This window comes from Humulus lupulus, chromosome 7, assembly GCF_963169125.1.
Source record: "Humulus lupulus chromosome 7, drHumLupu1.1, whole genome shotgun sequence".
Lineage (NCBI taxonomy): Eukaryota > Viridiplantae > Streptophyta > Magnoliopsida > Rosales > Cannabaceae > Humulus > Humulus lupulus.
The window spans coordinates 118,313,415-118,326,634 of NC_084799.1; the positions used below are offsets into that span (position 1 = coordinate 118,313,415).

General features: G+C 33.4%; 1 protein-coding gene and 1 long non-coding RNA gene across 2 annotated transcripts; both read left to right on the plus strand.

Annotated features, from left to right (window-relative positions):
- Positions 1-5,611: 5,611 nt before the first annotated feature.
- On the plus strand, positions 5,612-8,961 carry LOC133788579 (double-stranded RNA-binding protein 2). Its single transcript, XM_062226103.1, has 3 exons — positions 5,612-6,255; positions 7,513-7,732; positions 7,948-8,961. The coding sequence occupies exons 1-3, from the start codon at positions 6,010-6,012 to the stop codon at positions 8,721-8,723; spliced, it is 1,242 nt and encodes a 413-aa protein (XP_062082087.1). The 5' UTR covers positions 5,612-6,009; the 3' UTR covers positions 8,724-8,961.
- A 2,717-nt stretch (positions 8,962-11,678) lies between these two features.
- On the plus strand, positions 11,679-12,846 carry LOC133788580 (uncharacterized). The gene is made up of 2 exons (XR_009873287.1): positions 11,679-12,586; positions 12,650-12,846. It is a non-coding gene; the product is annotated as an uncharacterized LOC133788580 (long non-coding RNA).
- The last annotated feature ends 374 nt before the right edge of the window (positions 12,847-13,220 follow it).

Genomic DNA, 13,220 nt, shown 5'->3' on the forward strand with positions numbered 1-13,220 from the left:
TTGAAATAACCCTCAACTATAAAGGAAACTACTCCATAATCATATTCATATTCGTAAACATAAATATTCAATGAAAATAAAAGAGTTTTTAGAAGAAAGAAAAACTAGATTGAAGAATGTTTATGATGCTGTCTTTTCTCCTCCTCTGTTGCTCTAGCATCTAAAATTTGCATTCCAAAGTTGTAATCAAAGTTAACCCTAATCCCTTTTATATCCCACCAAAAATTACATTTAAAAATTGAAATTTAAGGAAAAATCGATTCATAACATTCAAATAGAAAATAGAAGCAATTTAATATAAGGGAATAGAAAGAATAAAATTCATCGATGCATTCAAGATCTCATGTCTAGGGTTTTGAAATAACCCTCAACTATAAAGGAAACTACTCCATAATCATATCCATATTTATAAACATAAATATTCAATGAAAATCAAAGAGCTTTTAGAAGAAAGAAAAACTAGATTGAAGAATGCTTATGATGATGTCTTTTCTCCTCCTCTATTGCTCTAGCCTCTAAAATTTACATTCCAAAGTTGTATTCAAAGTTAACCTTAATCCCTTTTATATCCCACCAAAAATTACATTTAAAAATTCAAATTTAAGAAAAAATCGATTCATAACATTCAAATAGAAAATATAAGCAATTTAATATAAGGGAATAGAAGGAATAAAATTCATCGATGCATTCAAGATCTCATGTCTAGGGTTTTGAAATAACCCTCAACTATAAAGGAAACTACTCCATAATCATATTCATATTCGTAAACATAAATATTCAATGAAAATAAAAGAGTTTTTAGATGAAAGAAAAACTAGATTGAAGAATGTTTATGATGATGTCTTTTCTCCTCCTTTGTTGCTCTAGCCTCTAAAATTTACATTCCAAAGTTGTATTCAAAGTTAACCCTAATCCCTTTTATATCCCACCAAAAATTACATTTAAAAATTGAAATTTAAGGAAAAATTGATTCATAACATTCAAATAGAAAATAGAAGCAATTTAATATAAGGGAATAAAAGGAATAAAATTCATCGATGCATTTAAGATCTCATGTCTAGGGTTTTGAAATAACCCTCAACTATAAAGGAAACTACTCCATAATCATATCCATATTTATAAACATAAATATTCAATGAAAATCAAAGAGTTTTTAGAATAAAGAAAAACTAGATTGAAGAATGCTTATGATGATGTCTTTTCTCCTCCTCTGTTGCTCTAGCCTCTAAAATTTACATTCCAAAGTTGTATTCAAAGTTAACCCTAATCCCTTTTATATCCCACCAAAAATTACACTTAAAAATTGAAATTTAAGAAAAAATCGATTCATAACATTCAAATAGAAAATATAAGCAATTTAATATAAGGGAATAGAAGGTATAAAATTCATCGATGCATTCAAGATCTCATGTCTAGGGTTTTGAAATAACCCTCAACTATAAAGGAAACTACTCCATAATCATATCCATATTTATAAACAAAAATATTCAATGAAAATCAAAGAGCTTTTAGAAGAAAGAAAAACTAGATTGAAGAATGCTTATGATGATGTCTTTTCTCCTCCTCTGTTGCTCTAGCCTCTAAAATTTACATTCCAAAGTTGTATTCAAAGTTAACCCTAATCCCTTTTATATCCCACCAAAAATTACATTTAAAAATTGAAATTTAAGAAAAAATCGATTCATAACATTCAAATAGAAAATATAAGCAATTTAATATAATGGAGTAGAAGGAATAAAATTCATCGATGCATTCAAGATCTCATGTCTAGGGTTTTGAAATAACCCTCAACTATAAAGGAAACTACTCCATAATCATATCCATATTTATAAACAAAAATATTCAATGAAAATCAAAGAGCTTTTAGAAGAAAGAAAAACTAGATTGAAGAATGCTTATGATGATGTCTTTTCTCCTCCTCTGTTGCTCTAGCCTCTAAAATTTACATTCCAAAGTTGTATTCAAAGTTAACCCTAATCCCTTTTATATCCCACCAAAAATTACATTTAAAAATTGAAATTTAAGAAAAAATCGATTCATAACATTCAAATAGAAAATATAAGCAATTTAATATAAGGGAATAGAAGGAATAAAATTCATCGATGCATTCAAGATCTCATGTCTAGGGTTTTGAAATAACCCTCAACTATAAAGAAAACTACTCCATAATCATATTCATATTCATAAATATAAATATTCAATTAAAATAAAAGAGTTTTTAGAAGAAAGAAAAACTAGATTGAAGAATGTTTATGATGATATATTTTCTCCTCCTCTGTTGCTTTAGCCTCTAAAATTTTCATTCTAAAGTTGTATTCAAAGTTAACCCTAATCACTTTTATATCACACCAAAAATTACATTTAAAAATTGAAATTTAAGGAAAAATTGATTCATAACATTCAAATAGAAAATAGAAGCAATTTAATATAAGGGAATAGAAGGAATAAAATTCATCGATGCATTCAAAATCTCATGTCTAGGGTTTTGAAATAACCCTCAACTATAAAGGAAACTACTCCATAATCATATTCATAGTCATAAACATAAATATTCAATGAAAATAAAAGAGTTTTTAGAAGAAAAAAAAACTAGATTGAAGAATGTTTATGATGAAGTCTTTTCTCCTCCTCTGTTGCTCTAGCCTCTAAAATTTGCATTCCAAAGTTGTATTCAAAGTTAACCATAATCTCTTTTTTATCCCCACCAAAAATTACATTTAAAATTTGAAATTTAAGGAAAAATTGATCGCTGGACGTGGCTAGTGTTTCTTGGCGGCCGCGGGCACTAGAAAATGTATTTTCCAGAAAATCAGGCTCTGGCCGCAGCCTGGGACATTGTTGGCCGCGCCCGTAGCAATTTTTCCCATTTTTCAGTTTTGTTCTGCTGCATCGACTGAAAGTATTTTAAGCATAACTTCCTCGATATAACTCAAAATTGGACGATTCAAAAAGCTATGGAAAGCTAAGAAAAAGATAAACTTGTTTTTGTAGGTATATTTCCAAAAATAGTATTGAAAAATTATCAAAATCAAGTGTAAATTTTCAGACTTGTACATTCTAGCTTAACCATTGCTTGTAAAACATCTCAAATTCATTCGTTTTCATCCAAATGTCTTGAAATTCCTAAAAACACAAAATAAACTAATTAAACATATATAAATAAATCATCAATTGCATAATCATAGAAGAATAATGAATTAAAAATAGACAAATTCGGTACTTATCAAGGCCACGACCAAGAGCATCCTAGGCCGCGACATGGGAATCAAAGGCTCATGGGTGCGACTTGGAATGTCCCAGGTCGCGGCCTGAGGTTCTGGCAGCCAAATTCCATTTTTTTTTCCAATTTGAACGTTTTTAACAACCCAAGTAACTCTAAAATCTTCTTTTTAATTCCATAAACTCTCAATTAAACATTGGTCAACCAAGGGGTCAGTAACAACCAAGGGGGTGGAATTTGAAATTCATAGGGTGTCGAAAACTCTATAAATAGGAGCTTAATGCTCACTTGTAAGACATATCATTTCTATCCACTAGAGTACTTGGCTAGAAATACACCCAAAAAATTTGATAATTTTGTAGAGCTATTTCCATTTGTGAGTTCTCTTAGTGCTTAGAGAACATGAGAAATAAGATTTTGGGCAAAGGTCTTGAACCTTATTTAAATTGGTAATTCTCACTACTCTACACTTTAGTTCTGTGAGTGTGAGAGTTCTTTCTATTGTTCTTGTTCATATTTTGTTATTCTTTTTCTCTTGTTTTTACTTGCTTCTTCTTCATATATTTATTTGTATTTTTATGCTTAGAGTTGTATTTTCTATTTACTTCTTTTATTCTATATCTCTCTTGATTATTTGTATCTATTGCAATTGAATTGTAACATTTCTTTAATCAATTACCTTGTTCATTGTATTCTTACATCGAGTTGTATTTGGTTTTCACAATTTCCGTTAGGGCAATTTAATTTTCTCTAAAAGAAAAAAGAAAAGAAAACCACTAAAAATGATTTATTATAAAGTTGCAAAATGTATGACTTTAGTAAAATCTTTGTGACTAAGGTGATAAGTGAATTACAAATGTCAAGTATTTATATGTGCATTTATTAGTGCATGGTCCAAAACTTTTGCTCTAGGAACCGATTGTATTGGTCCATGTGCATATAAATAATAATAATAATAATAATAATAATAATAATTATTATTATTATAACAAACACATTTTAGCTTAAAAGACCAAGCTTGGTCTACAAACCCCCCTTGGAAAAGAAGGGACAAAATAATAATAAAAAAGAAAGGTTCGGTCCACAACTTCATTAATAAAAAGTTGAGATCCACAATTTTTAATGACTCATTAATAGTCATGTTAATGCTAGTATTAGTGCATTGCAACTACCCAACAATAATAATGGGGTGTTTTTGGGGAATCAAGTCTCCATCTTTTCTTTCTTTTTCTAAAAAATGAAGAAACAAAAATTAATCTAGCTTTCTTGAATTTAATTTATTCACCCCATAGATGTGGTAATTGTCACAAGGATTAGCTTCATGGTACTAAAGCATCGTTATAGTTAAGCATCATGTATTCCTAATCAAAATATTGTAATGCGTATACATATAAATATATCATTTTAAAAAAAATAAAAATAGAAATAACAAAAGTAATAAGTAGTAATTTGTGTAAATTAAAGGGAGTGGGAGTGGGAGTGGGGGTGGTCCATAATAGATGATAGAAGCAGGTAGCAGCTGTGTTGTTATCAAACACTTGCCATAAAAACGACATGGTTTAATGAGGTTGCATTTACTTAACCAAATGCATACCTTCTTTATAGTCATCAACTCTTTACTATTCACATTATTATTACATTTAATACCTTTTAACACAACAAAACATTTACCAATTTCCAATTTTATTTATATTTATTTTGTAAATAAATATTTTTACAAATTATACAAATTCAAATGATTAATTTTATTATGATTATATTTGTGACTTAGAAGTATTTGTATTTTGGTATGGTATGGCATGGTATAGAAGAGAAGAGCATTAATGTCACCTCTGTCACTCTCTCTCTCTCTATAAAAGCTTAGAACGTTTTAAGTAGTACCAAAATCCTTTTGACTACGTCTCCAATCGGTACCATTTGTTTTAATATTTATTTATAAATTATTAAAAAACAAAAAAGAGGTCCATTAATGTAAACGCCCCAACCCAACTCTAGTTTATTTATTTATTTATATAATATAGTTATTATTTTCCTCGAAATTTAGTTCCAAATTAACTCTGGTTTCTATGCTTTTTCTCTAATAAAGATTTTAAAAAAAATCCAAATTTAATTATCTTCTTAACTTCATAAAAAAAAAATTTGGTCTGAGAAAAGTGGGGGCGGGAAACAGAGTTGGCGTTGGTAGACAGAAAATAATAATAAAAAAATAAAAAACAAAAACAAAAATTTAGAAAATCTAGGAAAAGATCACATCCATGCAGTGTGGCCTATAACGTTAAGTTGACTCCCAGCAACAAAAAAAAATTAAATAATAAATTTTCTAATTTTTAAATTTTATTTATTATTATCATTATTATTTTTCTTCTCCAAAAAAAATAGAAAAGAAAAATTCTCCCATTGCTAGAAATTTTACTTCTTCTTTCTTTCAGCTTCATTTCATTTCACAACTTCATCATCTTCTCTCTAGAAAACTTTTCTTTTCTTTTCTTTTTTAATAATTTTTTTCTTTCTTCAACTTCTGAAACAAACCCTAGATAAAACCAAAACCCTTGATCTTGGTCGGAGTAGTACTCCTCTTCCCCCGCCATTATCTCCGGCTGGAGTTCGACCTGGGTACCCATATGATCCGATCTAGCCTCACAGCTGGGGTTTTCGGGGAAACCCACTTGCTTGGGTGGGAGCTTAAGAAATAGAGCAAGAAGAAGAAGAAGAAGGTGGGTGGTGGTGGTGGTAAAACGTGAGTTAGAGAGGTTTTAGGGTTTTGAGAGGGAGAAGAATCGGAGGGCGAAATGTACAAAAACCAGCTTCAAGAGCTGGCCCAGAGGAGCTGCTTCAACCTCCCTTCTTATACCTGCATTAGAGAAGGTCCAGACCACGCGCCGAGGTTCAAAGCCACCGTCAACTTTAACGGCGAGACCTTCGAAAGCCCTCACTATTGCTCAACTCTCCGTCAGGCTGAGCACTCCGCCGCTGAAGTTGCACTTAACTCTCTCTCTAGCCGTGGCCCCTCTCACTCTCTCGCCGCTAGGATCCTGGTCAGTTCTCTCTCTTTCATGACTTTTCTTCATCAACTTCTGTTAGGGTTTCATTAGGGTTTTGGATTCGATCTTATTCGACTTCTTTAGTGATCAAATGAATGTCTTCAACCCTATAACTCTGAAAAGTAAAGAGATATGAAATTAATTTTTTTCCATTGAATTAAATTATGTTTGCCTTCTTCTTCTTCTTTGGTAGTAAGCTTTTTATTATTATTATTAAGCTTTAGTGAATCACGGGAGATTTAGATCTCCGGCAACAAGCTTTATGTATGGAATGACCGAAATGCCCTTGTTCTGGTTTAAGTACAGGGGTTCTCAGATAGTGAGATTTTTTGACCGAACAATATATGTAATTTAGTAATGACAAGAGGGAAGCCTCTTCTTTAGTGTGAAACCTAGTTGGGCTTTCTTTCTTTGTGTTTTTTTTTCCAAAAAAAATCTTCCTATCAGCTGTGAGCTGTTCTCACAATTCTGATTGTATATTATGGTAATGAATTGATTGAGAGTGGAGGGTATTTTTGGTCATAAAAAATTGGTTCGACATTAACTAGAGCTTACTGGGAAGTTGCCTTTTTATTATGATATTTCTTTTTGCACTTTTTTCTTGTCGACCCTTTTCTGGGATTGCCAACGAGAAACGCAGAAAATTCATTGAACTGATTTCTACCATATTTAGTACTCAATGAGTAATGTATTGATAATCTCTGGTGATTTGAAATGTTATTATCTTTATTCATTTCCTTATATTATGCGTTTGTAGCATATTTCTGGCTTCTTATTTCCTTTATTATCTTTAAGTATACACATTTTGAAATTATGAATTAATAATCTAGTACACTTCACAAACTCATCACCGAAGGAAATTTATGATGCTATGGGCATATGCTTGCCCCAAAATTTTACCAATGCGTTATCAGTAATTGACCATAAATGTCTTACATTTACAAGTTGCTATTTCAGGAAATCTATGACGTGGTTATGTATTTGTTGGTAATATAGTAGGTATATAAATGTAACGGTGTGAATGGATCATAAGCATGCTTGTATCTATGGTTTATGTCTTTGCCAACCTTGAGTGGCCTTTCTGGTTTATATTCATAATTTTTTGAAGGGTATAGACCAATATAAGGAGAATAAAGAGAAGGGGATAAATGTGCATAGTTTTGATATACTTTGTACGTATTTTTTGCTTGGCTTGTTTGTGTGGCTTCTACTTTGTTTTTCTGAATACTGATTATAGATTTCTTTTATTAGGATGAGACGGGGGTTTACAAAAACCTCTTACAGGAAATAGCTCAAAGAGTTGGAGCTCCATTGCCCCAATATACAACATACCGTTCAGGTCTTGGGCACCTGCCAGTTTTTACAGGGACAGTAGAATTAGCAGGTATCATTTTTACAGGAGAACCAGCAAAGAACAAAAAACAAGCAGAGAAGAATGCGGCAATGGCAGCCTGGTCGTCTTTAAAACAATGTGAGTCTCATTAAGATTAAGGCTTTCAAGCATCAATGCACATAATGGCGCAACTAAAACTATTAAGATGGTTCCTGCACCTGTTTCCAATATATGTGATGCATCTTTTTACCTCTGTTTTCATTAAATTGTTAAATTTAAACAGTAAAATTTACGACTCCTTTGAGTATAAATTGTCTAGTCAAATTTGAACGAAATGTTTTCCTTCTGGGCAGTGGCGAAAGAAACTGCAAGTTCTTCATCTGAACCAGAAAGCAGCGATGAGCTGGAGCAGATAACTATAGCCCGAGCATTGTCGAATTATCGACTGAAGGAAAAAATGGCAAATCCAAATGCCCCAATACCATTTCCAAAGAAGTTTCCAGTTCAGCACACAAGGCCAACGAGTCCACAAACTCCCCCAGCTACCACATCAAAAATACTCCCCTTAATTTGCCAAAAGACAGCTTCTCGACACAGACCCCATCCTAGTTTACTTAATGACAGTCATATGATACAACCACAACCTCTTCCACCTGAAAGCCGCGGGTCCCGTCCTCTGAAGTTCCCTGCTGTTGGAGCAGCACCGTATGTCCCCATCCGCCAAATGAGGACATCTTGCCATGGCATTGCACCACCGGTAACAATAAGAACTGCTGTGCCTGTGTTCTCTGCTCCGCCACTTCCTCCACCAGCTGCAGTTTCACGCCAGGTTATGCGAGCACCTCCAGTACGAATCGCTCCTCCTGTAACTATCAGACAGGCTGTGCCAGTATTTGCCGCTCCACCTGTTCAGAAGGACAATCCTCTAGTTAGAAAAGACGAACCTCTACCCGTTCTAAAAGAAGATCAACCAGCCATTTTGAAAGAAGACGTTCCAGCAGCCCCTGCTCCAACACTGCATAATCAATTACCTACTCAAACAGACGAAGCCAGGAGCAAATCTGCAGTGGATGATTTAGTAGAATCAAAGACAGTCACAGCGCAGATCCTGGAACAACTAAAAATCTGAGGTTTGATACAAAAGAATCTATTCAACGGGGAAACACTGTCATGGTTTTGTGCCGATCTTAAGTTTGTTTTTGCTATCGTTCTCATTTTGCTAGTGTTTTTATTTTTCTTTTTGTCATCTTCTCTCTTTTTTTAACCTTCTGCCCTTTTTGTTCTGTTAAAAAAAGCTACAGTTGGCAGATTAAATTAGTATCAGCATTCTCATATCTACTCCATTCAAGAGTAGCTGTTTCAGCCCATTTGCTCTCATCTTTCTCAACTGTGCATATTGCTCATTCTGGCTGGCTGTGATAATCTCATCACCGTTATAGGTTGCATAATGCTGCAACATTTCACCCATTTTCTTTTGTCACCATATCATATTACAAGGGCTATTCTTTTTCTTGTTGAGAATAGTAGTCTTGCGTGGGCCCTATTTTAGACCATACTGATTAATGGTTTTGGAAAAGGAGTTCCTCGTATTTAATTCAATTCTGGTTCGGCCGAAGATGAAATTAATGGCTTTAGATGACCAAATGCTATATGATACTGCATTACCCACTTCAATTACAGCAGTGACGGGTGCACGAAATGCATCCCTTTTCTTTTCTTTTCTTTTTTCAAGGAAAAATGCTTCCCTTGTTAACTTGTGTGATATAATGACTTTATGACATGCTTTGGGGTTTGATGTACACACCAGAGAAAATGAATGAAATAATCTCAGGTAATGAGAATGAGTATTTTATTTTTGGAGACCAAATTCTAGGCATTCGAGTAGCTAGAACACTCCCTGAGCCAAGCGCAATTACAAAAACACACGATGAATATTCTGTTCGCACACTCCACCTTTTAAGGACTAACTTTTTCTCCCAGTCCTAAGGCCTAACTGAAAATAAAAGAGAAGGCCCAAATCCCAAATCACCCTCGTTAGAAACAAGAAGAGAAATACATGAAATCAACGAAAACACCAGGGTTGCCCAAGTGGCCTTAAGCTTAGCACTGGTGAACTGAATTAGAGGCTTATCATTACTTTCCCCAAGCATTCACCTTGTCTTCAAGGAATTGGTTGGTGATCCGCTGGAAATCATCCGAAGTAGCCTCAAAGGTAAATTCTTCCGTTGAATCAAAACTTCCAAGTTCCCTGTTAGACTTGCTTTGGTCGTACGCCCAAATTTTTTTTCTAGTTCAACTAGCAATTTAAATTCATCAATGAAATGGGTAGGAAGTTGAGAAGAAGAGAGAGCATGTCCCTTGCCACTGCCCTGATGCGCTCTAGCACCCATTAAGGACCATAATAATGTGCAACAAACTTTTGGTTGGGCGGACAACCAAAGACTTTTAAAAAATAAACACCATGCCACCAATGCCAAGTTCATCTTCTTCGTTTGTTGCTGAGAATGAAGTAAGTGCATCCAAAGGTCATCCAAGATAGCATCATGATCGAGTAGCTATTACTCAATGGTGATACTTCTAAAGAAGGTGGATCGCGACCATACAAGGCCTTAAGGGAGAACACCCCGTGGCAGAATGATGGGCAGTATTGTACTAGTATTCTACCAAGGAAGCCACTTAATTCACTATCGACGCTTATCTAAGGTAAAACAGGTCAAATAAGCTTTTCTAGACAACGATTGATGACTTTGCTTTGGGGTTTGATTTGCAGGTGATAAGCAGTACTACACTTGAGAGAAGTACCCTGTAATTGAAAGAGCTCTTTCAAAAAATGATCGAGGAAAATTCAATCTCAGTCCAAAATGAGAGATGTGGGAATACCATGGAGACACACTATTTCTTTGATAAAAATGGAAGCTATGATTTTGTGCCATGAATGGATGCTTTAAACTCGAAAAGTGAGCATGTTTGCTCAACCTGTCAACCACCACAAGGATTGTGAAAATCCATTAGACTTTGGTAAACCTTCGATGAAGTCCATTGTGACTTCATCCCGCACTCGAGCAGGTAGTGAGGGGTTGTAACAACCCCACATGGGAGGTGGAGGGATATTTGTTTCACCAGCAAAAGTTACACTGAGCCACCATGCGAGCTGATATCATACCCATATCTTTTATTTCTCCACAAGTTTTTCTTTCTTGACAAACAAACACAGTGTATCGCTTTAGATAAATGAGTCTTTTGTGTTTACTTTAACATTCTAATACATCATTGTCTCCAAGTCATTTATTCACCAGCCGCCTCTACAGAGAAAGCCCAAAAAAGACTAACGATACCAGGCAACCCCAACTATAGTGAACGAAAAAGAAGACTTGATATAAAAATGGATAAAAAAATTAAAAGAAAACAATTATAGGTTGTACACATGTCCACCATATGGTCTATGGTTTACCTTATATTAAAGCAATTGATTTAATATTAATGGTACAAAAAAGAGCTGCATGAGTACGCCCGCACCACAAAAATTAATACAATTTTTTTTATTAATCTTTTTACACTTAAATCATGGTAGATTCTTTTAAAAATTCTTTTAAATTGAGCATTTTTAATTTCTAAAAGACATACTTATCACTAAATCAATATAACGATAAAAATTTACAATTGGAATAATCGTCTAAAGTTTATTATATTTTTTCATACATTTTGTATTTGATATTGTATTAAATCTTTATTTTCTTATGTAATTATTTATTATATTAAGAAATGTTCATGTTTGTCATCTAAGAAAATTTAGTTCTCAACCTTAAAAAGTAGACGACATTTTAATAAGGGTAAATACAATTTTGTCTTCTGTGTTGTACAAAAGTTACTGATCGGACTCTCTATTTTGTTAAATGATAATTTGAATCCTGCGTTTTGCAAAATGAAATAAAATGATACCCTAAACTTAATTTTAATCAAACAATTTTTTATTACGACTAAAATACCATCAAATTTTTTAATTATTGAATAATGATAATAGATTTTACCATAAAAAATAAATTAAATTGATTTTAAAATGAAAAAAAAAATTAAAATAATTTTTAATTAAGCATAAATATTTTAATTCTAAATATAATTTAAACTTCAACCTAACATCAAAATTAAATATAAACCCTAAACTAATAACATTAACATCAAACGTCCAAAATTAATTTCCGCATAGAAATACAAACAAAAATTAAAAATAAAATTAAAACTTTTAATTTTACCTTTTTCTTCTTCTGTTCTTAACCGTGACCTTCACCTTCACTGTGATCCTTATCTCCTCCCTCACCTTCTTCCTTCACTGTGACCTTCATCTCCCTGCTTCGTCGTTCACTTCGAGCCAAAGTCGAATCCTACTCTGAAGTCGTTGCAGGAAATAGATCGATGCCGAAGTCGTCATAAATGGATGGGTCAAGTTTCTGGCGATGAGGGCTGTAAATCGATGCCCGTTTGTGGATGCTCCATTGTCGTCGTTCGTGGTGCCTAGGTCGAACGTAGATACCTCAGATCTCGCTAATGAGGTGGGTGCTGAGCTTCACTCGGGGAAGGAACTTCAATCGTCAGATCTGGACTTCAATCGTAAGAACTCAGGCAGACGGGGACAATGACAACAATTGGTAGGGGTCTCTAGTTTTCTGACAAGGACTGGTGCGAGGGGGTTATGCTGATTGAGGGGCGCCTAGAGTTATGGTCTGCTTTGACGGGATAAAGGCACCATCGATAGTGGGTGGGGAGCTTCAGTCAACGACGGTGGAATGCTTCAAGGGGGAGGATCTGTTGAGCGGAGAATCGAGTTGGGCGGCAACAACACTGATCTTAAATCTGCTCCATCTCTGGCCAAGGAAGGTGACGACAACAGAGGACGATTCAACAAAAGCTTGATTATTTTTCTTTTATTCCATTGGGTCTTGGTTTTTAATGCATATGGTTTGATGTTTGAGGAAGACGAACAAACAAAGGGTTTGGGTTTTGATTTTGAAATGTGATATGAAATCTAGGTTTGATTTTGAAATATGATGATAAATCTAGGTTTTGATTTTGCACTGTGATTTTGATTTTGAAATCTGGGTTTGGCATTCTGGGTTGCAAGTCATGTTCTTCTACCGATAAAGTTTTGATTTATTTATTATACAGGATTTGTTGGTTTTGAGTTCATAGAATTGTTGATGTTGTGATTTTGATTTTTGATTTCTGTTGATGTTATGAGTTTCTAGGTTCTGTGTTCAGGAACTTTGGATGTGTTATTTTTAATTTGGGAATTTTATGTTTTAAGATTAAAGATGAAACGAGTTTTTGGAAAAATTTAGGGATGAACGTGGAGGGAAATGAAAAAAGTTTAAAATTTGTAATTATTTTTGGTTTAGGATTGGTTTTATTTTATTTTTTATTTTAGATTTAAGATTAATTTTGGTTAGATTTAGGGTTAAAATAGTTTTTTGATTATTTTTTATTTAAAAACAATTTAATAAATTTTTTATTTCAAAATATATTTTTAATTATTTAATTAATTGATTAATTAACAAAACTTGAGGTCATTTTGGTTATGTATAAAAAAAAGTTTGACCAAAATCTAGTTAGTTACTCTTTTGTTCTATTTTGC